The sequence below is a fragment of the Haematobia irritans genome, chromosome 2, assembly GCF_050003625.1.
Source record: "Haematobia irritans isolate KBUSLIRL chromosome 2, ASM5000362v1, whole genome shotgun sequence".
Taxonomy (NCBI): domain Eukaryota; kingdom Metazoa; phylum Arthropoda; class Insecta; order Diptera; family Muscidae; genus Haematobia; species Haematobia irritans.
Window position 1 is genome coordinate 37,039,040 of NC_134398.1, and position 27,326 is coordinate 37,066,365.

Here is a 27,326-nt window from a genome sequence, read left to right on the forward strand (position 1 = left end):
ATAGAAATTGAATTTTGACAAAATTTCCTAATTAAATTTTGACAAAATTTTATATAGAAATAAAATTTTGCGATAACTTTCTATAGAAAAAAGGTTTGAAAAAATTTTCTATAGAAATAAAATTTTGGCTAAATTTTCTATAGAAACGTAATTTTGACAAAATAGCAAAAGAAAGGAAGTTTTGACAAAATTTTCTATAGAAATGTAATTTTGACAAAATTTCACAAAGAAATGAAATTTTGACAAAATTTCACAAAGAAATAAAGTTTGGCCAAAATTTTCTAAAGAAATAAAATTTGGACAGCATTTCCTATAGAAATAAAATTTGGACAAAATTTTCTAAAGAAATAAAATTTGGACAGCATTTCCTATAGAAATAAAATTTGGACAACATTTTCTATAGAAATAAATAGATATAAAAATTTTGAATAGAAATAAAAATTTGACAAAATTTTCTATCAAAGAAAAAAATTTTGGAAAAATTTTAAATTATATTAATGTAATGTGGAAAAATGGAAGTGAAAACATTGAAAGAGAAATCAATAAGTGAAGTCAATATAGTCAAACGTGGAGATTGGTAGGCAACCAGGGTTGCCATTTTGGTCCGATCGAACAAAAATTGGTCGAAAAAATTATTAAATTTTAAGTTTGATCCGATGGTCGGACCAAATGAATTTCGGTTGATTTTAGTCCATTTTCGTCAAATCGGTAATTTTTCAAAATTTTCAAAATTTTGACACAAATTTTCTGTAAAAATAAAATTTGACAAAAATTTCTAAGAAATAAAATTTTAACAAAATTTACTATAGAAAAAAATTTTAACAAAATTTTCTATAGAAATAAAATTTTGGCTAAATTATTATAGAAATGGAATTTTGACAAAAATTCCTAATTAAATGAAATTTTGACAAAATTTTATATAGAAATAAAATTTTGCGATAACTTTCTATAAAAAAAAGTTTGAAAAAATTTTCTAGAGAAATAAAATTTTGGAAAAATTTTCTATGGAAACGTAATTTCGACACAATATCAAAAGAAAGGAAATTTTGACAAAATTTTCTATAGAAATGTAATTTTGACAAAATTTCACAAAGAAATGAAATTTTGACAAAATTTTCGATAGTAAAAAAATTTAGACAAAATTTTCCAAAGAAATAAAATTTGGACAGCATTTCCTATAGAAATAAAATTGGGACAAACTTTTCTATGGAAATAAATACATATAAAAATTTTGAATAGAAATAAAAATTTGACAAAATTTTCTATCAAAGAAGAAAATTACGGAAAATTTTTAAATTATATTAATGTAATTTGGAAAAATGGAAGCGAAAACATTGAAAGAGAAATCAATAAGTGAAATCATATAGTCAAACGCGGAGATTGGTAGGCAACCAGGGTTGCCATTTTGGTCCGATCGAACCAAAAAATTATTTAATTTTAAGTTTGATCCGATGGTCGGACCAAATGGAATTTGGTTGATTTTATTAGTCCATTTTCGTCAAATCGGTAATTTTTCAAAATTTTCAAAATTTTGACAAAAATTTCTGTAAAAATAAAATTTGACAAAAATTTCTATAGAAATAAAATTTTAACAAAATTTTCTATAGAAATAAAATTTTAACAAAATTTTCTATAGATTTTATATAGAAATAAAATTTTGACTAAATTATTATAGAAATGGAATTTTGACAAAATTTCCTAATTAGATGAAATTTTGACAAAATTTTATATAGAAATAAAATTTCGCGATAACTTTCTATAGAAAAAGTTTTAAAAAAATCTCTATAGAAATAAAATTTTGCCTAAATTTTCTATAGAAATGTAATTCTGTAAAAATTAAATTTGACAAAAATTTCTATAGAAAAAAAATTTTAACAAAATTTTCTATAGAAAAAAATTTTAACAAAATTTTTTATAGAAATAAAATTTAGCTAAATTATTATAGAAATTGAATTTTGACAAAATTTCCTGATTAAATGAAATTTTGACAAAATTTTATATAGAAATAAAATTTTGCGACAACTTGCTATAGACAAAAAAGTTTGAAAAAATTTTCTAGAGAAATAAAATTTTGGCTAAATTTTCTATAGGAATGTAATTTTGACAAAAGTTCACAAAGAAATGAAATTTTGGCTAAATTTTCTATAGAAATTTAATTTTGACACAATTTCACAATGAAATGAAATTTTGGCTAAATTTTCTATAGAAATGTAATTTTGACAAAATTTCACAAAGAAATGAAATTTTGACAAAATCGTCGATAGAAATAAAATTGGGACAAAATTTTCTAAAGAAATAAAATTAGGACAGCATTTCCTATAAAAATAAAATTTGAACAAAATTTTCTATGGAAATAAAATTTTGACAAAATTTTCTATAGAAATAAATAGATATAAAAATTTTGAATAGAAATACAATTTTGACAAAGAAAAAAAACTTGGGAAATTTTTAAATTATATTTATGTAATTTGATCCGCTGGTACGAATTATGGTCCAATTTTGGAAAAACGTTAGCCCAAAATAAAAATTAATTGTGGCATCGCTGTAGGCTACTTCCTTTCTAGTAGGCCACATCCGGAGACAGACCCATTCCACGTCACTATAACGGAGAAACATATATGGAACCTCTACTAGATATAGAATAAAACACATTGAATTCGAATTCAAAGTCTTTTTCTACTTGGGTTTCTATGGGAACCCTCGGCCTCTTTCTTTCAGCACATCTCGAAGCCAAATATCGTAAAAGCCGTGCCCGTGTTCCAGCATAGACCGCATTCTATATAATATCTGATGCAGCACCGATTCAGCCCACAAAATTAGATTAAATAAAATTACTCATACGCAATCATGTCCCTGAACTATAATAAATTATACGCTCTATGGTACAAAAAAAAACACTTTAGCCTCTAAACAACACTTAAAATTATCATCTATATATAAGAAATTATTTTTTTCTATGATTATAAAACACAAATATTATAAAATTTCCCATGAACTTACCATTCAGACTTAAACTATCATATTGCTCGGTTTGTAATGGTTCTCGATAGATAATCGGATCACTGCCACTAAAATCAGCCACGGTGCCCGAATACAATTCATTATCTGCAATAAGAGAAGACAAAAAACCAATAAGAATATATAGTTAGTTGAGTGTGGAGGATATTTAATGCAATGGTTGTTTCATTTTATTGCTGATGGAAAACTGAAAACAAAAATAAAGAACATTTGTCAGTCATCGATAAGATTGAAATGTTTGTTATTTTCACAAAAATGAAAATAACTATTGAGTGACAAAGCACATAAAACTTGAAGCTTATTGATTTTCTCTTGGCACTTATCACAATTTGTCCATGTTATTGTTGTTGTTGTTGGTTTTCGTTGCCACGATAGAGGCGTGTAGCTAGTCGTAGAGAGATAAATGTCAAGGAATAACAAAACAACTTCAACAAATAAAAATCCAAAATGGTTAAAATGGGATTATGTTGGATATAAGCTGGATATCGAAGGTCGATGTAAGGCAATTGAGAGCGATCTTTAAAATTTTGTGGAAAACATAAAGATAATATAGATTTTTCAAAGTACGCAATTATAAAAATATAAGTAAAAATTTAAGACATCACTTAAGATGCCTTAGAGGAAGATTAATTTTTATTTTCCTTTATTTTAAATTCGATGATTTTTTTGGTAATGTGAAAAATGACAGTAGACCTCTAGCAATTCGCAAAAAAATTAAAATTTAAAAATTACATTCTCCATTATTTTTTTTTTTGTTCCATTCCTCTTATAAAAACCCCCTAATTTTTTTAGCTACAAAATAACATACAGAAGACTTTTTCGAATACCCGATAATAAATCTGAAATAACCATGAAAAAATTGTTCAAAACGAAAGCACTACAATGAATATTAAACTATTTTAAATTTAAGTTTGATATTAATTTTAAATTAGATTTTTTAATTAATAAAAAATATATATATTTAAAAATTTAATTTAATTTCTATTTAAATTTTCATTTTAGTTTATAATATATAATTAAAACTGTAATTTAATTTAATTTCTATTTCAATTTTCATTCTACTTTTAATGTTAATTTCAATTTCAATTTCAATTTTAATTTTAATTTTAATTTTAATTTTAATTTTAATTTTAATTTTAATTTTAATTTTAATTTTAATTTTAATTTTAATTTTAATTTTAATTTTAATTTTAATTTTAATTTTAATTTCAATTTCAATTTTAATTTTAATTTCAATTTCAATTTTAATTTTAATTTTAATTTTAATTTTAATTTTAATTGTAATTTTAATTTTAATTTTAATTTTAATTTTAATTTTAATTTTAATTTTAATTTTAATTTTAATTTTAATTTTAATTTTAATTTCAATTTCAATTTTAATTTTAATTTTAATTTTAATTTTAATTTTAATTTTAATTGTAATTTTAATTTTAATTTTAATTTTAATTTTAATTTTAATTTTAATTTAAATTTAAATTTAAATTTAAATTTAAATTTTAATTTTAATTTAAATTTTAATTTTAATTTTTATTTTTATTATATCCACCACCATAGAATGGGGGTATAATAAGTTTGTCATTCCGTTTGTAACACATATATAAAGTATATATATATTCTTGATCAGGGAGAAATTCTAAGACGATATAAGCATGTCCGTCTGTCCGTCTGACTGTTGTAATCACGCTACAGTCTTTAATAATGGAGCTATCGTCCTGAAATTTGGCACAGAATCGTATTTTGTATGCACGCAGGTCAAGTTCGAAGATGGGCTATATGGGTCCAGGTTTTTATATAGCTCCCATATAAACCTATCACCCGATTTGGGGTCTTTAACTTCTAGAAACCGTAGTTTTTATTCGATTTGCCTAAAATTGAAAATTTAGAGGTATTTTAAGACCACAAATGGATGTGCCGAAAACTGAATGAATTGGTCCATGTTTTGGAATAGCCTCCATATAGACCGATCTCCCGATTTTGTTTCTTGAGTGTCTAGAAAGTGTATTTTCCATCCGATTTGCCTGAAATTGGAAATCTAGAGGTATTCTAGGACCATAAAGTGGTGTGCTAAAAATGGGGTGTATCGGTCCATGTTTTGATATATGCCCCATATAGACCGATCTCCAGATTTTACTTCTTGGGCTTCTAGAAACCGCAGTTTTAATCCAATTGACCTGAAATTTGAAATCTAGAGGTACTCTAGGACCCTAAAGACGTGTGCCGAAAATGGTGACTACCGGTCCATGATTTGATATAGGTTAGGTTAGGTTAGGTGGCAGCCCGATGTATCAGGCTTACTTAGACTATTCAGTCCATTGTGATATCACATTGGTGAACTTTTCTCTTATCACTGAGTGCTGCCCGATTCCATGTTAAGCTCAATGACAAGGGAACTCCGTTTTATAGCCGAGTCCGAACGGCGTTCCAAATTGCACTGAAACCACTTAGAGAAGCTTTGAAACCCTCAGAAATGTCACCAGCATTACTGGGGTGGGATAATCCTCCGCTGAAAAACTTTTTGGTGTTCGGTCGAAGCAGGAATCGAACCCACGACCATGTGTATGCAAGGCGGGCATGCTAACCATTGCACCACGGTGGCTCCCTCATGTTTTGATATAGCCACCATATAGACCGATCTCCCGATTTTATTTCTTGGTCTTCTAGAATCCGTAATTTTTACCCAATTTGCCTCAAATCGGGAATCTAGAGGTATTCTAGGACCTTAAGGAGGTGTGCCGAAAATGGTGAGTATCGGTCAATGTTTTGATATAGCCCCCTTATAGACCGATCTCCCGTATTTACTTGTTGGGCTTCTAGAATCCGTAGTTTTTACCCAATTTGCCTCAAATGGAAAATCTAGAGGTATTATAGGGAAATAAAGAGATGCGCCGAAAATGGTGATTATCGGACCATGTTTCGATATAGCCCCACTGATCGTGAAAATTGCTTGAAACTGAATGCAAAATTTCCAGTTTTTACTTCTCGTAGTCATTTAAATAATTGGAATGAAAATCCACAAATTATAGATTTCAAATCAAGGCATTATTTCATCATTTTCTTGCACACTTACAAGAGATGTTTATGATTCCTCTAAAACTCAAACAAAACAAGTAAGTAAAGTCTAAAGTCGGGCGGGGCCGACTATATTATACCCTTCACCCCTATGTAGGCCAAAATTTGTGTTACCATCTCAACTACTTCACATTTGCTGGAAGCTATATAAAGGAGAACATTTTTTTACTTCTACTAAATCTCTAGAATTAAAATTTAAATCGGCTAACGCTATCCAGTTAATTGGAGGAAACTTCCATTGAAAATGGGTCTAAAATGTGTAACAGTATACCATATTTCCCCAACTCTGGTGTACGTATAATGGGAGCTATATATAATTTGAACCGATTTTGACTAAATTTGACATGTATAGTTAGAATAATAATTCTGCTATCTATGCGCAATTTCACGTAAATGGGAGTATAACTTTGGCCCCCCTGGTCATATAAGTGCAAATCGGACGGAAGATATATATGGGAGCCATATCTAAATCTGAACCGATTTCAACCAAATTTGGCACAATAACCGATACTACTTAACGTACTCCTTGTGCGAAATTTGAAGCAAATCACGGCAAAACCCTGGATTTTGAGGCCATATAAGTTCAAATCGGATGAAAGATATATATGGGAGCTATATCTAAATCTGAATCGATTTTGACCATATTTGGCACATACAATAGTATCGTTAAAAGTACCGCTTGTGCAAAATTTGAAGTAAGCCAGGGCAAAACTCTGGCTTTTGAGACCATATAAGTCCAAATCGGGCGAAAGATATATATGTGAGCTATATCTAAATCTGAACCGATTTTAACAAAATTTGACACACTTAACGATACTATTAAACGTACCCCTTGTGCAAAATTTGAAGCAAATCACGGCAAAACTCTGGCTTTTGAGGCCATATAAGTCCAAATCGGGCGAAAGATATATATGGGAGCTATATCTAAATCTGAACCGATTTTAACAAAATTTGACACACTTAACGATACTATTAAACGTACCCCTTGTGCAAAATTTGAAGCAAATCACGGCAAAACTCTGGCTTTTGTGGCCATATAAGTTCAAATCGGACGAAAGATATATATGGGAGCTATATCTAAATTTGAACCGATTTTAACAAAATTTGACACACTTAACGATACTATTAAACGTACCCCTTGTGCAAAATTTGAAGCAAATCACGGCAAAACTCTGGCTTTTGAGACCATATAAGTCCAAATCGGGCGAAAGATATATATGGGAGCTATATCTAAATTTGGACCGATTTCAATCAAATTTACCAAGCATTGGTAGAATGTCAATTCTACCCTCTGTGCAAAATTTCACGAAGATCGGTAGAAAACTTTGGCCTCTGCGGTCATATGAGTCTAAATCGGACGAAAGATATATGTGGGAGCTATATCTAAATCTGAACCGATTTGGCTGATATTTTGCAAGATTTTCGAGATTCATAAAACATTTGGATGTACGGTATTTCAAGAAAATCGGTTGATAAACACGCTAACTATGACCAAATCGGGGATAAATATATATGGCAGCTATATCTAAATCTGAACCGATTTTTTCCAAAACCAATAGCGATTGTCTCTGTCACAAGAAACGGCTCTATGCCAAATTTGAGGACTATCGGACTTAAATTGCGAGCTGTACTTTGTGCACAATATTACATATACAGACAGACGGACGGACAGACAGACAGACGGACATCGCTAAATCGACTCAGAATTTAATTCTAAGCCGATCGGTATACTAAAAGATGGGTCTATGACCACTATTTCTTGGCGTTACATACAAATGCACAAACTTATTATACCCTGTACCACAGTAGTGGTGAAGGGTATAAAAATGGTTCTTATAAATTCAGAATCTGATCTAGTCTTCATAGGTAAAATCTTTATATATATCTGTGGGAAGCGTACTGGTTGAACTGATCTGCTTGGGAAAATATCTGTCATCAAATCCCCCTGAAATTTTCAAAGGTATTTAATATTCGGTCCGGCCGAACTTACTACTGCACACAAAGAATTTTTTTTTCTGATTCAATCACGAAATTAATTGATCCAATTATTGTTTTAATGGAAATGTCTTCAATCACAGAAATGATAGTATCAATTAAAAAATTAATTGACAGTCAATTAAAAGTTAATTGATCCAATTAAAAAATTAATTGATACTATTAATTTGTGTGATTGATTTTTATTTCAATTAAAAAAATTGTTGGATCAATTAAATTTTTAATTGAATATTTTTTAAAACTCAATTAAGATTTTAATTGGAAAAATTTTCGTGAACATTTTTTCTGTGTGCATATACTTGTTTTAATATTAATTTTAATTTATGTTAAACTTTATTTTTAATTTTAAATGTCAATTTAAATTTAATTTCAATTTTAATTAAAAATTTAATTTATTTATGTATAGTTTATTGTTTTTGTCATTTATCCTCTGTTTTTGCTTATCTTCAATGAAGTATATATTTCTTCTACCTTCCGAGAGAGTATAAACAACATATGAACGTACAATATGAGCTTGTTAAAAATATTTGTCCATCTGGATTGTCCTTGACTTACTTTCTTCTCTTCCATCAAGTGTTTTTTCTTTGTTTTTGTTCAGTATTGTTGACAGCCTTATGTTTGCTGTACAAGCTCCATCCAATTTTGTAAATAGCTGATGCCTTGTTTCTATATTCTTAGCTAGTAGATTTTTATTGTACGAAAAAAATATATATATTTTTTCCTTTTTAATTATGAAGTTTTATCTCTTTTTCCAGCAAATAAACATGGCTAAATACCCTTTGGTATAATTTCAGGATTTTTGTTGTTGTTGTTGGTATTACCATTGATTAGTTCATTGAAACAGAGTATACCAAAGCCAAAGAATTGTATGATGGGATCCTGACTGTTTCTTTCAATGAGATCGCACAAATACAACTTAAATCTATCCTTATGCTTACCAAACGAACCAAAACAAAAAAAAAAAAAACACAACAGAAAACAAAATCCAGTTATTCATTCATCCGAAAGGATTTTCTCCATTGATTCCCACGAAATTTATACTTAGAAAAATTCGTAGAGCATACTATGTGAAAATAAATTGTATTTGTCAGATTGCAATTTAAGACATGGCAAAAACAAAATAAATAAACATACGTCTCAGAGCAAGGATGTTGGGATGGTGCTGTTCAAATAGATAAGGCCAAAGGCGGCTTTCTTTAGACTTCCAAGAATATCTTAACGAGTTTGCTTGCACAATTGGTGTGTTCAAGCAGCATAATTCATTTAAGGATTCATGAAGATTATGTGCTATTTCATTGTGTTATGCTCATTACATTTGATTTTAGTATTACTTACAAAAAAAAAAAAATAAATAAAGAGTGGAGGCTATGATACCGATTTAATCCACTAAATAACTGAACAGTTGATAGAAAGTTTATGGGATTGCATGAAAAAAAATAGAAATGGGTTTTTTCTCACAAAAAGTACTTCTGAAGAAACTAACAAAAATGATCATCAAATTAAGTAAGAGAAGCTCTATACACTGACCATACCCGGTTGCTATAATTGGTTTAATTCTACCAAAAATGGTAGATTTTTGTGTATTTGTTAGATTGGTAGGATTCTTGATGGTTTGGTAGATGTTGCAATATATTCCTATCCAACTAAGAGGTACTATAGACAAAATTTTTTAAAGGACTATAATGTTGACAAAATTTTCTATAGCAATAAAATTTTGATAAATCTTTCTGAAGAAATAAAATGTTGATAGAAATAATTTTCTATAGAAATAAAAATTTGCAAAATTTTTCTATAGAAATAAAATTTTGACAAAGTTTTCTATAGAAATAAATTTTTACAAAATTTTCTGCAGCAATAAAATTTTGCAAAAAATAAAATTTTGCAAAAATTTTCTATAGAAATAATATTGTGAAAAACTTTTCTATAGAAATAAAATTTTGACAAAATTTTCATAGAAATAAAATTATGACAAAATTTTCCTTAGAAATGAAAATTTGAGAAAATTTTCTATAGAAATAAAATTTTGACACAATTTTCTATAGGAATAAAATTTTCCAAAAACTTTCTATAGAAATAAAATTTCGACAAAATTTTCTATGCACATAATATTGTGCTAAACTTTTCTATAGAAATAAAATTTTGACAAAATTTTCTCTAGAAATAAATTTTGACAAAATTTTCTATAGAAACAAAAATTTGACAAAATTTTCTATAGAAATACAATTTTTCCAAAATTTTCTATAGAAATGCAATTTACTACAGAAATAAAATTTTGCAAATTTTTCTATAAAAAAAAAATTGCAAAAATTTTCTATAGAAATAAAATTTTGCAAAAATTTTCTATAGAAATAATATTGTGCAAAACTTTTCTATAGAAATAAAATTTTGACAAAATGTTTTATTAAAATAAATTTTGACAAAATTTTCTATAGAAAAAAAAATTTGACAAAATTGTCTATAGAAATAAAATTTTGACAAAATTTTCTATAGAAAAAAAAAAATTGCAAAAATAACATTTTGTACAATATTTTCTATAGAAATACAATTTCGCCAAAATTTTCTATAGAAATACAATTTTGCAAAAAATTTCTATAAAAATAAAATTTTGCAAAAAAAAAAATTATAGAAATAAAATTTTGCAAAAAATTTTTATAGAAACAAAATTTTGGAAAAACTTTCTATAGAAATAAAATTTTGACAAAATTTTCTATAGAAAAAAATTTAAAAATTTTTAATAGAGATAAAATTTTGCAAAAATTTACTAAAGAAATAACATTTTGTACAAAATTTTCTATAGAAATACAATTTTGCCAAAATTTGCAAATATTTTCTACAAAAATAAAATTTTGCAAAAATTTTCTATAGAAATAAAATTTTGCAAAAAAAATTTATAGAAATAAAATTTTGCAAAAAAGGTTTATAGAAACAATATTTTGGAAAAACTTACTATAGAAATAAAATTTTGATAAAATTTCCTATAGGAAAAAGAAAATTTGACAAAATTTTCTATATGTAGAGAAAAAATTTTGACAAAATAGAGATAAAATTTTGCAAAAAATTACTAGAGAAATAACATTTTGTACAAAATTTTCAATAGAAATACAATTTTTCCAAAATTTTCTATAGAAATACAATTTAGCAAAAATTTTCTATAAAAAAATGCAAAAATTTTCTATAGAAATAAAATTTTGACAAAATTTTCTATAGAAATAATATTGTGCAAAACTTTTCTATAGAAATAAAATTTTGACAAAATTTTCTATAGATATAAATTTTGACAAAATTTCCAAAGAAATAATTTTTTTTTGAAATTTTCTATAGAAATAAAATTTTGGCTAAATTTTCTATAGAAATAAATTTTTGACAAAATTTTCTATAGAAATTAAATTTGAACAAAATTTTCATCGAAATAAAATTATGACAAAATTTTCTTTAGAAATAAAAATTTGAGAAAATTTTCTATAGAAATAAAATTTTGACACAATTTTCTATAGGAATAAAATTTTCCAAAAACTTTCTATAGAAATAAAATTTCGACAAAATTTTCTATGCAAATAATATTGTGCTAAACTTTTCTATAGAAATAAAATTTTGACAAAATTTTCTCTAGAAATAAATTTTGACAAAATTTTCTATAGAAACAAAAATTTGACAAAATTTTCTGTAGAAATAAAATTTTCTATAGAAAAAAAATTTTAAAAAATTTTCATAGAGATGAAAGTTTGCAAAAATTTACTAAAAATATTATTTTGTACAAAATTTTCTATAGAAATACAATTTTGTCAAAATTTTCTATAGAAATACAACTTTGCAAAAATTTTCTACAGAAATAAAATTTTGCAAAAATTTTCTATTGAAATTAAATTTTCTTTCGTTTTGTTTGTTATTGTTGGCTTCTCTTCAATCGTTATTGTTGTTTTTGATCTCAGCTTAAAGCCATGCATTGACTAAACTACAAGTGTAGCTTAACTAACAGAGGAAAAGTTTTCTATAGAAATAAAATTTTGCAAAAATTTTCTACAGAAATAAAATTTTGCAAACAAAAATTTGTAGAAACAAAATTTTGGAAAAACTTTCTATAGAAATAAAATTTTGATGAAATTTTCTATAGGAAAAAGAAAATTTGGCAAAATGTTCTATAGAGAAAAAATTTTGACAAAATTTTCCATAGAGTTAAAATTTTGCAAAAACTTTCTATATAAATAAAATTTTGACAAAATTTTCTATTGAAATAATATTGTGCAAAACTTTTCTATAGAAATAAAATTTTGACAAAATTTTCTATAGAAATAAATTTTGACAAAATTTTCTATAGAAACAAAAATTTGACAAAATTTTCTATAGAAATAAAATTTTGACAAAATTTTCTATAGAAACAAATTTTGACAAAATTTTCTATAGAAACAAAAATTTGACAAAATTTTCTATAGAAATAAAATTTTGACAAAATTTTCTAAAGAAAAATCAAATTTTTTTTAATTTTTTATAGAGATAAAATTTTGCAAAAATTTGCTAAAGATATAACATTTTGTACAAAATTTTCTATAGAAATACAATTTTGTCAAAATTTTCTATAGAAATATAATTTTGCAAATATTTTTTACAGAAAAAAAAAATTTTGCAAAAATTTTCTGTAGAAATAAAATTTTCATTCGTTTTGTTTTGTTATTGTTGGTTTTGTTCTTTAAGCATTGTTGTTGTGTTTTATTGCAGCTTAAAACCATACATTGACTAAACTACAAGTGTAGCTTAACCAACAGAGGAAAAGAATGTTTGTCAAATTTATTTGGGCAAAGCCCTATAGACTGCAAGATGGTTGGATGGACGCACGTTTCGGAATTACCACATTCCTCATCAGCATTCTTTACTTGCAGCAAAACTATCCACCAGTTATCAGAATAAATTCAGGCAGTTTATTAAATCGATGATTTGACAGTGGCATAGGAAAAGAGATATTTGATGATTTGACAGTGGCATAGGAAAAGAGATATGTTTGTTTCGAATTTATTTCGGCATAAGCCGGCTATCAATGTGAAACCTTTTTTCGGAGGGTTCAAGTGTGGTTTTTGTTGGGTTTAATAAACAGCCTGAATTTATTCTGATAACTGGTGGATAGTTTTGCTGCAAGTAGAGGATGCTGATGAGGAATGTGGTAATTCCGAAACGTGCGTCCATCCAACCATCTTGCAGTCTATAGGGCTTTGCCCAAATAAATTTGACAAACATTCTTTTCCTCTGTTGGTTATGCTACACTTGTAGTTTAGTCAATGTATGGTTTTATGCTGAAATAAAATTTTGCAAAAAAAATTATAGAAATAAAATTTTGCAAAAAATTTTTATAGGAACAGAATTTTGAAAAAACTTTCCATATAAATAAATTTTTGATAAAATTTTCTATAGGAAAAAGAAAATTTGACAAAATTTTCTATAGAGAAAAAATCTTGACAAAATTTTCCATAGAGATAAAGTTTTGCAAAAAATTACTAGAGAAATAACATTTTGTACAAAATTTTCTATAGAAATACAATTTTCCAAAATTTTCTATAGAAATACAATTTTGCAAAGATTTTCTATAAAAATACAATTTTGGAAAAATTTTCTATAAAAATAAAATTTGCAAAAATTTTCTAAAAAAAAATTTGCAAAAATTTTCTATAGGAATAAAATTTTGGCAAATTTTTTATAGAAATAAAATTTTTCAAAATTTTCTAGAAATAAAATTTTTCAAAATTTTCTAGAAATAAAATTTTTCAAAAATTTTCTAGAAATAAAATTTTTCAAAAATTTTCTAGAAATAAAATTTTTCAAAAATTTTCTAGAAATAAAATTTTTCAAAAAATTTTTTATAGAAATAAAATTTTTCAAAAATATTCTATAGAAATAAAATTGTGAGAAAATTTCCAATAGAAATAAAATTTTCAGAAAATTTCCAATATAAATATTTTTTTTTTGAAATTTTCTATTGAAATAAAATTTTGTTGAAATTTTCTATAAAATTAAAATTTTGACAAAATTTTCTATAGAAATAAAATTTTGAGAAATTTTTCTATAAAAATAACATTTTGAGAAAATTTTCTTTACACTAGATATCATTTAAATATTTTTCAAATTTTGGTATATTATTTTTGGCACGATTGGCATACGTATATGTAAAGAGTGAGATTGATGAAATTTGGGCCGTACATAAATGGCTATATTTAAAATTGTAAACATTGTGTCAATATGTTAAATATTATACAGAATAATTAGCTATTAACATTTTCGAATATCTCTCGCTATTTATTGGCCGTACACAGAAAAAAATTTCACGAAAATTTTTCCAATTAAAATTTTAATTGAGTTTTAAAAAATATTCAATTAAAAATTTAATTTAATCAACAAATTTTTTAATTGAAACAAAAATCAATCACAAAAATTAATAGTATCAATTAATTTTTTAATTGGATCAATTAATTTTTTAATTGACCTTCAATTAATTTTATAATTGATATTATCATTTCTGTGATTGAAGACATTTCAATTAAAACATTAATTGGATCAATTAATTTCGTGATTGAATCAGAAAAAATTTTTTTTTGTGTAAATAGTGAGAAGTTTGATATATTGGCCTAGCTTTGGAACCCTCACACTGTTATGAGTTAACAATAAATTTATAATGACAGTATCATTTGGGCCAAAACACATTTAGAAAAAATTGGTTTAACGCTATGGTAATACTTTTTCATTTTTTCAATATTCACTTCACATTTGCTGTAAAGTATTACAATATTTTATTAGTCCCCAAATGCCAAAAGAAACCAAAAAATACAAACGACAGCAGCATCAGATATCTAACAAATTACAATAAAAAAAACACCATAAGAAAAATATGTAAAATATCATTGGGATTTCCAAACAGAAGACCATTGGCATAATTAAGGAAACCAAAGAAAAAAAAAAAAACACCCAGCATACGATAAGATTATTTTATGTTGCTACAAAGTTGCAAAAAGAAAAACATAACACGAGATTTTGAATTGTAACAAGCCATTGTAACAAAGCCCATATTGATTTAGGCCAAATGACATTTCTAGTTCCCCTAGAAGCCTTAACTTTTTGATATTTGCATTGAGCAGACCTTGTTTCTTGTGTGTGTGTGTATTTTTTTTTTTTTTTTTTTTTTGCAAATAGGCATAACTTGCTATCCTTGTAAAAGTACTTCAATCTTTATTTAAACATAAATATATTCTCTAGTGAATATGGATAAGAATATCAACTATAAAGAACATATGTTTGTATATAACAATGTAAGTATGAGTGTGTGTGTGCATTTGGATAAGTTTCTAATTGTATGGTACCATGTCCATGGAATATGTTACATGTAAATGTAGATTTTTCTCCAAGGACCTGCAATACTTGAAACAAATTTTATGTTAAACTATCTAGGGTAAGCAATACACCCACAATTAGTAAATCTGAGTTCTTTCAAACACACACACACACCCAGGAACACTCTACTTACTTTCTCTTGCTCTCTCTTACATATAGTAAGAGAGGGTATGTAAGAATATAAAAAAAAATACTTTTCTTGACTTTGAATGTTGCAAACAACAATGCTTTTTTTTTTTGAACTCATACACTTTAGTTTCTTGTAGGCATATATGTGTAAATCTTAAATACATATTTATATTCACATATGGCTTAGATAAATTCTATTTGGAAAATAAATATTTTAGGCAAAAAAAAATTCTACCAAAAAACAAAAAGCATATCGAAGAATTTACATTACACTTATCTAACAGAATGTGCTCAACCATATAGGAATGCAAAATTTAGGGGTGTACGATATAAGTACCATAATTGGCAACAAAATATATTCCTATTCTATATTAAACAGAGACACGAAAAAACATTATAGGGAAATAAATTTGAATATATTGCAAGCCTTTGATGTAGCAAGTATTGTTATACCCTCCACCATAGGATGGGGCGTATATTAACTTTGTCATTCCGTTTCTAACACATCGAACAAATTGGTCCACATCGGTCCATAATTATATATAGCCCCCATATAAACCGATCCCCAGATTTAGCTTACGGAGCCCCAAAGAGAAGCAAATTTCATCCGATCCGGATGAAATTTGGTACATGGTGTTCGTATATGGTCTCCAAACCTATGCAAAAATTGGTCCACATTGGTCCATAATTACATATAGCCCCCATATAAACCAATCCCAAGAATTGACCTCCAGAGCCTCTTGGAGGAGCAAAATTCATCCGATCCGGTTGAAATTTGGTACATAGTGTAAGTATATAGTCTCTAACAACCACTCAAAAAAAAAAAACCATCCCCATATTTGAACTCCGAAGCCTCTTGAAGGAGCAAAATTGGTCCGTATCGATCTATAGTTATATATAGCCCCCAGATATTTATTCTCAAGGAACATTTTGTCAAAATTTTATTTCTATAGAACATTTTGTCAAAATTTTAATACTATAGAAAATTTTGTCAAAATTTTATTACTATAGTAAATTTTGTCAATAAATTTATTCCTAAGAAAAATTTTGTCAAAATTTTATAACTATAGAAAATTTTGTCAAAATTTTACTACTATAGAAATTTTTGTCAAAATTTTATTTCTATAGAAAATTTTGTCAAAATTTTACTACTATAGAAAATTTTGTCAAAAAATTTATTCCCATGGAAAATTTTGTCGAAATTTTATTTCTATAGAAAAATTTGTCAAAATTTTATTTCTATAGAAAATGTATTAAAATTTTATTTCAATAGTAAATTTTGTCAAAATTTTATTACTAAGAAAATTTTGTCAAATTTTATTTCTATAGAAAAATTTGTCAAAATTTTATTTCTATAGAAATTTTTGTCAAAATGCTATTTCTATAGAATTTTTTTCCTATGGAAAGTTTTGTCAAAATTTTATTTCTATAGAAAAGTTTGTCAAAATTGTATTTCTATAGAAAATTTTATCAAAATTTTATTACTATAGAAAATTTTATCAAAATTTTATTACTATAGAAAATGTTGTCAAAATTTTATTACTATAGTAAATTTTGTCAAAAATTTATTCCTATGGAAAATTTTGTCAAAATTTTATTTCTATAGAAAATTTTTCAAAATTTTATTACTATAGTAAATTTTGTCAAAAAATTTATTCCTATGGAAAATTTTGTCAAAATTTTATGTCTATAGAAAATTTTTAAAAATTTTATTTCTATGGAAAATTTGTTAAAATTTTATTTCTACAGAAAAGGTTGTTAAAATTTTATTACTATATAACATTTAGTCAAAAAATTCATTCCTATGGAAAATTTTGTCAAAATTTTATTACAAGAGAAAATTTTGTCAAAAAATTTATTCCTATGGAAAATTTTGTCAAAATTTTATTTCTATAGGAAAGTTTGTCAAAATTTTATTTCCATAGAAAATTTTGTCAACATTATGTTTCTATAGAAATTTTTGTCAAAATTTTATTTACATTAAAAATTTTGTCAAAATTTTATTACTATAGAAAATTTTGTCACAAATTTATTACTATAGACAATTTTGTCAACATTTTATTTCTATAGAAATTTTTGTCAACATTTTATTTATATTAAAAATTTTGTCAATAATTTATTGCTATAGAAAATTTGGCCAAAAATTTATATCTATAGAAAATTTCGTCAAAATTTTATTTCTATAGAAATTTTTGTCAAAATTTCATTTCTATAGAAATTTTTGTCAAAATTTTATTTCTATAGAAAATTTTGTCAAAATTTTACTACTATAGAAAATTTTGTCCAAATTTTACTACTATAGAAAATTTTGTCAAAATTTTATTTCTATAGGAAAGTTTGTCAAAATTTTATTTCTAAATGTGTTAAAATTTTATTTCAATAATAAATTTTGTTAAAAAATTTATTCCTATGGAAAATTTTGTCAAAATCTTTTTCTATAGAAAATTTATTAAAATTTAATTAAAAAAAAATTTTGTCAAAAATTTATTGCTATAGAAAATTTTGTCAAAAATTTATTGCTATAGAAAATTTTGTCAAAAATTAATATCTATAGAAAATGTTGTCAAAAAATTATTCCTATTGAAAATTTTGTCAAAATTTAATTGCGATACAAAATTTTGTCAAAATTTTATTACTATGAAAAATTTTGTTAAAATTTTATTTCTATACAAAATTTTGTCAAAAATTTATTACTATAGAAAATTTTGTCAAAATTTTATTTCTATAGAAAATTTCGTTAACATTTGATTTCTTTAGGAAATTTTGTCAAAATAAAATTTCGATAGAAAATTTTTTCAAAAATTTATTGCTATAGAAAATTTTGTCAAAATATAATTTCGGTAAAAAATGTTTGTAAAAAAATTAGTTCTATAGAAAATTTTCCCAACATTTTATTTTTATAGAAAATTTTGTCAGAATTTTATTTCTGTAAAAAATCTGCCATTTTTGGATTCGTGTTCATAATTGTATACAGCCCCCATATAAAGCGACCCCCATATTTCAATTCTGGCTTTATAATTACTGCACAAAAGTTCATATCGGTTCGTAATTATTTCTTCCCTAAATATATCGGTCAAGAATTGAATATTTACGTATTTACTCGGCCTTTGTTTTTGTCAAAATTTTATTTATATTAAAAATTTTGTCAAAATTTTATTACTATAGAAAATTTTGTCAAAAATTTATTACTATAGAAAATTTTGTATACATTTTATATTTCTATAGAAATTTTTGTCAAAATTTTATTTGTATTAAAAATTTTGTCAAAAATTTATTGCTATAGAAAATTTGGCCAAAAATTTATTTCTATAGAAATTTTCGTCAAAATTTTATTTCTATAGGAAATTTTTTCAAAATTTTATTTCTATAGAAAATTTTGTCAAAATTTTACTACTATAGAAAATTTTGTCAAAAAATTTATTCCTATGGAAAATTTTGTCAAAATTTTATTTCTATAGAAAAGTTCGTCAAAATTTTATTTCTATAGAAAAGTTTGTCAAAATTTTATTTCTATAGAAAATATTTTAAAATTTTATTTCAATAGTAAATTTTGTCAAAAAATTTATTCCTATGGAAAATTTTGTCAAAAAAATTATTCCTATGGAAAATTTTCTCAAAATTTTATTTCTATAGAAAATTTTGTCAAAATCTTTTTCTATAGAAAATTTATTAAAATTTTATTAAAAAAAATTTTTTTGTCAAAATTTTATTACTTTAGAAAATTTTGTCAAAAATTTATGCTATAGAAAATTTTGTCAAAAATTTATTTCTATAGAAAATGTTGTCAAAAAATTATTCCTATTGAAAATTTTGGCAAAATTTAATTGCGATACAAAATTTTGTCAAAATTTTATTACTATTAAAAACATTGTTAAAATTTTATTTCTATACAAAATTTTGTCAAAAATTTATTACTATAGAAAATTTTGTCAAAATTTTATTTCTATAGAAAAGTTTGTCAAAATTTTATTCCTATGGAAAATTTTGTCAAAATTTTATTTCTATAGAAAAATTATAAAAATTTTATTTCAATAGTAAATTTTGTCAAAAAATTTATTCCTATGGAAAATGTTGTCAAAATTTTATTTCTATAGAAAATTTTGTCAACATTTTGTTACTATAGAAAATTTTGTCAAAATTTTACTACTATAGAAAATTTTGTCAAAAAATGTATTCCTATGGAAAATTTTGTCAAAATTTTATTTCTATAGAAAATTTTGTCAAAATTTTATTTCTATAGAAAATTTTGTCAAAAATTTATTGCTATAGAAAATTTTGTACAAATTTTATTTCTATAGAATATTTATTAAAATTTTATTTCTATAGGACATTTTGTCAAAATTTTATCACTATTGAAAATGTTGTTAAAATTTTATTTCTATACAAGATTTTGTCAAAGATTTATTACTATAGAAAATTTTGTCAAAAAAAATTATTCCTATGAAAAATTTTGTCAAAATTTTATTTCTATACGCTATCCACAATCTACCAAAATTGAAAAAAATATTACCAATCTACCAAATCTTATTTAAAAAAAAATATTTCTTGTTGTTTTTGATTTCAGCTTAAAACCATGTATTGTCTAAACTATAGAAAATTTTGTCCAAATTTTATTTTTATAAAAAATTTTGTTAAAATTGTATTTCTATAGAAAATTTTGTCAATTTTTTTTGAAATTCCTGTTGATACTAATTTTTTGGTATATATTGTACATTTTCTTTTCCAAAATCAATGACTTTCAAATTTTGTTTCCGTTACATTTAAAGTTAATTTATTTCATTCAAATTAATTCAAAATTTCTACATATAATAAAAATTTCTTGACATGAAAGGCTAAAGAGCCATGTTTCGACACAAATTATAAAATCAACTAAGTCCTATTTCTATTACCCTAGTTGACCAAAATTTATCAAATGACTTATTAAATATATCTACATATAATTGCAATGTCAAATATACTTGACTAACCCATGTAGTTATTATTGACTAACTTAATTTGTAATATTTGGGAAAGCTATAGAAGCAAACATATATATTCATCCTAACATACTACATATAAAAGTATTAGGATATAGAATCTATACAAACACACATATAAATATTAAAATACAATCCTTATATCATTTTCTCATATCATTGCGTTGGCATAAGGGTATTTTTACTAGCTCGATCCATAGTATTTCACATATGGATATGAGGAAAACATATGTATGCTTTTAGGAAAATATTTTCATATAATAAACATTTTTGGTATAGCCCGTTTGCATATGTATAAGTATTTGTGTGCGTGTGTGAAAATCAATTTTCTAATATTTATATGTTTGCATAAAAACCCAAGTTTGCTACAATTGATTTGCATAAAAGTCTGTGTGTTGAAGAGAAATACTAAAATTCTACTAAAATTTTTGGATAAGCCTTAATTTGTATGAACCAACAGACTTTTTGCATTACTTGGAAGTTCTACAAAACTATGGCATTGAGATAAAACTAAGTAATATTGAATAGTTTTATATGTTTTTGGGCCAAAGCCTATCATTGGATGTTGAAAATATAAATTTTTCTATGCCTTAATATATGCGATAAAATAAATAAAACCAATTTTAATTTATCTCAAGGCTTTAGATAAATACTAGAAAACTTCACATTTTATTATTATATATATGTGTGCGTGTGGATATGGAATAACTTGAGAAATGTAATCTAAGAAGTGTTGACAATTAGCATAAAATACGCATTAAAGCATTAAAAAAACTAAGAGACCAGATATATTGTAAATCGAAGAAGATAAATATAGAAGAATTGTATTTACTTCGAAATTAATAAACTGTCATCCGCGTTTGCACACATAAATATATTATAAATTCTATAATTCTATGGATAAGTATAAATTATATTATAAGGCTAGATACAATAGATCAATTCGTCAGCCACTTTAAATTGAAAGGATTCTTTGCTACCACTTGTATGAAAACTACAATTGTATGCACACATAAAAGTTATTTATAAAATTTTAATGTGAATAGAAAGTAAGAAAAATATATCTAATCAATTAGTGCATATCAATTAATTTTAATATTAAAAACAAAAACATCAAGAAAGTGCAACAAAAGAACTTCCGGGTCGAATCCGCAAGATATATCCAGTAGGTTGTGTCATCAGATTCACGGTTACCACACGTGCTAAAGAAAATCACCAAAATTCGAAAAAATACCATCTACCATATTTCTATAGAAAATTTTGTCAATGTTTTTTTCTGTAGGAAATTTTGTCAAAATTTTATTGCTGTAGAAAATTTTGTCCAACTTTTATATATATTGAAAATTTCGTCAAAATTTTATTTCTTTAGAAAATTTTGTCTACATTTTATTTCTTTAGAAAATTTTATAAAATTTTATTTCTATAGAAAATTTTGTCAAAATTTTATGTCTATAGAAAACTTGGTCTAAATTTTATTTCTATAAAAAATTTTGTCACAATTTTATTTCTTTAGAAAATTTTGTCAAAATTTTTTCTATGGAAAATTTTGTCAAAATTTTATTTCTATAGAAACTTTCTGTCAAGATTTTATTTCTATAGAAAATTTTGTCAAAATGTTATTTGTATAGACAATTTTTGTCAACGTTTTATTTCTATAGAAAATTTTGTCAACATTTTATTTCTATCGAAAATTTTGTCAACATTTTATTTTCTACAGAAAATTTTATCAAATTTTTATTTCTATAGAAATTTTTGGGCAAAATTTATTTCTATAGAAAATTTTGTCAAAATTTTATTTTATAATTGTAGACAATTAATTTATTTTGTAAAACGTTAGTTTTTCGAACAAATAAAAATATTTTGCTAAATGTTGAGGAAAAAGCTCTAACGAGAACTAAAAACTATGCACACGTGAACCTTTTCAGGCATTTATAATTCTCCTGATATGTCTTTAGACGGATGTTAAAGTAGATTCCGAAGATCAATTCACAAAATTGTATAAATTTTATTTTAATATTAATTTTATTTTAATAATAAGAAAATGTGCAATATTTACATTTCAATTAAGTAACCTAAAATAATCTTATACTTTTTAAAGAGGATCTTAGTTCCGCAGATATATCTTTTGGAAAACATTATAAAATGTATTTTAAGAAAAACCCATGAAATTAAACTTTTATAAATATGTTCTTGGAAACGGCATCAATATGCAATTTTTTTTTATAATTTGCAAAAGTGGTCTCAACGGCAACATTGGCCATTGTAGACATTTAATTTGTTTTTTAAAACGTTAGTTTTTCGAACATATAACAATATTTTGCTAAATGTTGGGGAAAAATCTCTAGGGAGAATTAAGAACTATGCATACATGAAATTTTTCAGGCATTTATAGTTCTCTAGATACGTGTTAATGCGGAATTTAAGATAGATTCCGAAGATCAGTTCGCAAAATTTTCTAAAATTTATTTTGAGAAAAAAAAAAATTATTTAAGAAAAAAAGCACATGAAATCAAACTTTGATAATATGTTCTTGAAAAAGATCTTAGTATGCACCCATACAAATATTTTACAATCTCCAAAAGTTGTCCGTAAGGTAACAAATATATTTTTAACACTTAACTTGTATCAATTAATTTATTTTAGAAAACATAATTTTTTTTTCGAAAAATATTAATATTCTGCTCAATAATTATGATAAATCTCTTGTGACAATTAAAAGCTATGCACACATGAACTATTTCAGGTATTTATAGTTCTTCAGATATGTGTAAACGCGGAAGTTAAGATAGATTCCAAAGATCAGTTCCCAAAAATTTTCAAAAATTTATTTAAAAAAACAAACAAAAAAAGACAAACACATGAAATCAAACTTTTATAAATATGTTCTTCAAAACAAACTCAATGTGCATCCATACAAATATTTTATAATCTCCAAAGGTTGTCCAAAGGGTAACAAACATAAGTGTTTTAAAAAAAATTGATTCAAAACAATTCCCTAAATTCTAGCTTATTTTTTGCTCACGGGTGGAAACTGCTAACAAAAAATATTGATCATGTTTTACTTCTTTCTAAGGAATCTATACTGTTTAATTATATATACTTCGACATATAAATATACGAGTTATAATTAATATCTTATTGTATATCATAGCTCCATAAAACATATCTCTAAAATTTTTTAATTAAAAAACTCTGCTACTTACTTAAATTTTATTATGTTCAGCTAACATCAAAATATAATCGATATTCCGTTTTTATTACTCATCGCAAAAAAATGTGAAGTAATAGCCTCTTTTTATAGCAAAAACAATTAAAATTAGGACATTTTATTAGAGTGACAGGCATTCAGTCATTAAACACCTTGTAGAAGGTGTTCTTAAGATTGAGAGCTCTTCAACAAGGATAATTTCAAGGCAGACGACAGGAGTAAATACAGAAGAGACGAAACAACAATTAAAAGTCAATGGGAATTCAAGTGTTTCACCAAAAAGGATCATTAAATTAAAATTTCCAACTTTATTCGTGAAGGCATGAAATGTTTGGGGAAGTACAGCATGAAATAAATGTCTGACATTTTCGAAATTTACGCAACACGCATAGCCTTATACACGCGCAAAAATACTTTAAGGTTTTATTAAGGAAGGCCTTTGTTTAAACGATATATCCCAACCTGGGACGATACAAAATGTATTTGACAAAATTTTCTATAGAAATAGAATTTTGACAAAATTTTCTATAGAAATAGAATTTTGACAAAATTTTCTATAGAAATAGAATTTTGACCAAATGCTCTATACATTTTTCTACAGAAATAAAATTTTGAAAAAAAATTTCTCTGGGCATAAAATATTGACAACATTTTCTATAGAAATAAAATTTGGACAAGATTTGCTCTAGAAGAATTTTGACAAAATTTTCTCCAAACAAAACCTTTTCTGGAAATAAAATTTTGACAAAAGTTTCTATAGGAATAAAATTTTGACAAAATTTTCTATAGAAATAGAATTTTGACCAAATGTTCTATATGAATAAAAATTTTAAAAAATTTCCTCTAGAGAAAAAATTCTATAGAAAAAAAATTAGAAATAAAATAAAAATAAGAAACCTATCTATAGAAATAAAATTTTTCCAAAAATTTTCTACAGAAATAAAATTTTGACAAAATTTTCTATAGAAATAAAATTTTGACAAAATTTGCTCTAGAAGTAATTTTTTTCTATAGAAATAGAATTTTGACCAAATGTTCTATATAGATAAAATTTTGAAAACAAAAATCTATAAAAATAAAAAATAAAATTTTGACAAAATTTTCTCTAGAAATAAAATGTTGACCAAATTTTCTATAGAAATAAAATTTTGACAACATTTTTCTACCGAAATAAAGGTTTGACAACATTTTATTTCTAGAGAAAATTTTGACAAAATTTTTTTTCTATAGAATTTTTTCTCTACAGGATTTTTTTTTAAATTTTTATTCATATAGAACATTTGGTCAAAATTCTATTTCTATAGAAAATTTTGTCAAGAGAAAATTTTGTCCAAATTTTATTCCTATAGAAACTTTTGTCAAAATTTTATTTCCAGAAAAGGTTTTGTTTGGAGAAAATTTTGTCAAAATTCTTCTAGAACAAATCTTGTCCAAATTTCTACAGAAATAAAATTTTGACAAAATTTTCTCTGGGCATAAAATATTGACAACATTTTCTATAGAAATAAAATTTGGACAAGATTTGTTCTAGAAGAATTTTGACAAAATTTTCTCCAAACAAAACCTTTTCTGGAAATAAAATTTTGACAAAAGTTTCTATAGGAATAAAATTTGGACAAAATTTTCTCTTGACAAAATTTTCTATAGAAATAGAATTTTGACCAAATGTTCTATATGAATAAAAATTTTAAAAAAAATCCTGTAGAGAAAAAATTCTATAGAAAAAAAATTTTGTCAAAATTTTCTCTAGAAATAAAATAAAAATAAAAAACCTACCTATAGAAATAAAATTTTTCCAAAAATTTTCTACAGAAATAAAATTTTGACAAAATTTTCTATAAAATAAAATTTTGACAAAATTTGCTCTAGAACTAAATTTTTTCTATAGAAATAGAATTTCGACCAAATGTTCTATATAGATAAAATTTTGAAAAAAAAATCTATAGAAATAAAAAATAAAATTTTGACAAAATTTTCTCTAGAAATAAAATGTTGACAACATTTTTCTACCGAAATAAAGGTTTGACAACATTTTTCTACCGAAATAAAGGTTTGACAACATTTTTCTACAGAAATAAAATTTTGACAAAATTTTCTCTGGGAATAAAATATTGACAACATTTTCTATAGAAATAAAGTTTTGACAAAATATTCTGTAAAACTAAATTTTGACAAGATTTGCTCTAGGACTAAATTTTGACAAAATTTGCTCTAGAAATAAAATTTTGACAAAAGTTTCTCTAGGAATAAAATTTTGACAAAATTTTCTCTTGACAAAATTTTCTATAGAAATAGAATATTGACCAAATGTTCTATATGAATAAAAATGTGAAAAAATTTCCTGTAGAAAAAGAAATTCTATAGAAATAAAATTTTGACTAAATTTTCTATAGAAATAAAATAAAAATAAAATACCTATCTATTGAAATAAAATTTTGACAAAATTTTCTACAGAAATAAAATTTTGACAAAATTTTCTATAGAAATAAAATTTTGACAAAATTTTCTATGGGAATAAAATTTTGACAAAATTTTCTATAGAAATAAAATTTTGACAAAATTTTCTATAGAAATAAAATTTTGACAAAATTTTCTATAGAAATAAAATTTTGACAAAATTTGCTATAGAACTAAATTTTTTCTATAGAAATAGAATTTTGACAAAATTTTCTATAGAAATAGAATTTTGATCAAATGTTCTATATAGATGAAAATTTGAATAAAGTCTATAGAAATAAAAAATAAAATTTTGACAAACTTTTCTCTAGAAATAAAATTTTGACAAAATTTTCTCTGGGAATAAAATGTTGACAACATTTTCTATAGAAATAAAGTTTTGACAAAATTTGCTGTAGAACTAAATTTTGACAAAATTTGCTCTAGAAATAAATTTTGACAAAATTTGCTCTAGAAATAAAAAACCTTCTCTGGAAATAAAATTCTGACAAAAGTTGCTCTAGGAATAAAATTTTGACAAAATTTTCTCTTGACAAAATTCTCTATAGAAATAGAATTTTGACCAAATGTTCTATATGAATAAAAATTTGAAAAAAAAATCCTGTAGAAAAAAAATCTATAGAAATTTTGACAAAATTTTCTTTAGAAATAAAATAAAAATAAAAAACCTATCTATAAAAATAAAATTTTGACAAAATTTTCTACAGAAATAAAATTTTCTATTGAAATAAAATTTTGACAAAATTTGCTCTAGAACTAAATTTTGACAAAATTTGCTTTAGAAATAAAATTTTGACAAAATTTCTCTAATAATATAATTTTGACAAAATTTTCTCCAGCCAAAACTTTTTCTGGGAATAAAATTTTAACAAAAGTTTCTCTAGAAATAAAATTTTGAAAAAATTTTCTATAGAAATAGAATTTTGACTAAATGTTCTATATGAATAAAAATTTCAAAAAATTCCTGTAAACAAAAAAATTCTATAAAAAATTTTTTGACAAAATTTTCTTTGGAAATAGAATTGTGACGAAATGTTCTATATAAACAACAATTCCTTTAGAAAAAATCTCTAGAAATAAAATTTTGACAAAGTTTTCTCTAGAAA

At 24.2% G+C, this 27,326-nt stretch overlaps 1 protein-coding gene across 1 annotated transcript in view; it reads right to left on the reverse strand.

Annotated features, from left to right (window-relative positions):
* The window catches only part of Sema1a (semaphorin 1a), a 1,157,214-nt gene that overhangs the window by 150,345 nt on the left and 979,543 nt on the right, over positions 1-27,326 (reverse strand). Inside the window, 1 exon segment of the mRNA XM_075293762.1 lies at positions 3,001-3,105. Within this exon segment, the coding sequence (XP_075149877.1) occupies positions 3,001-3,105 (105 nt within the window).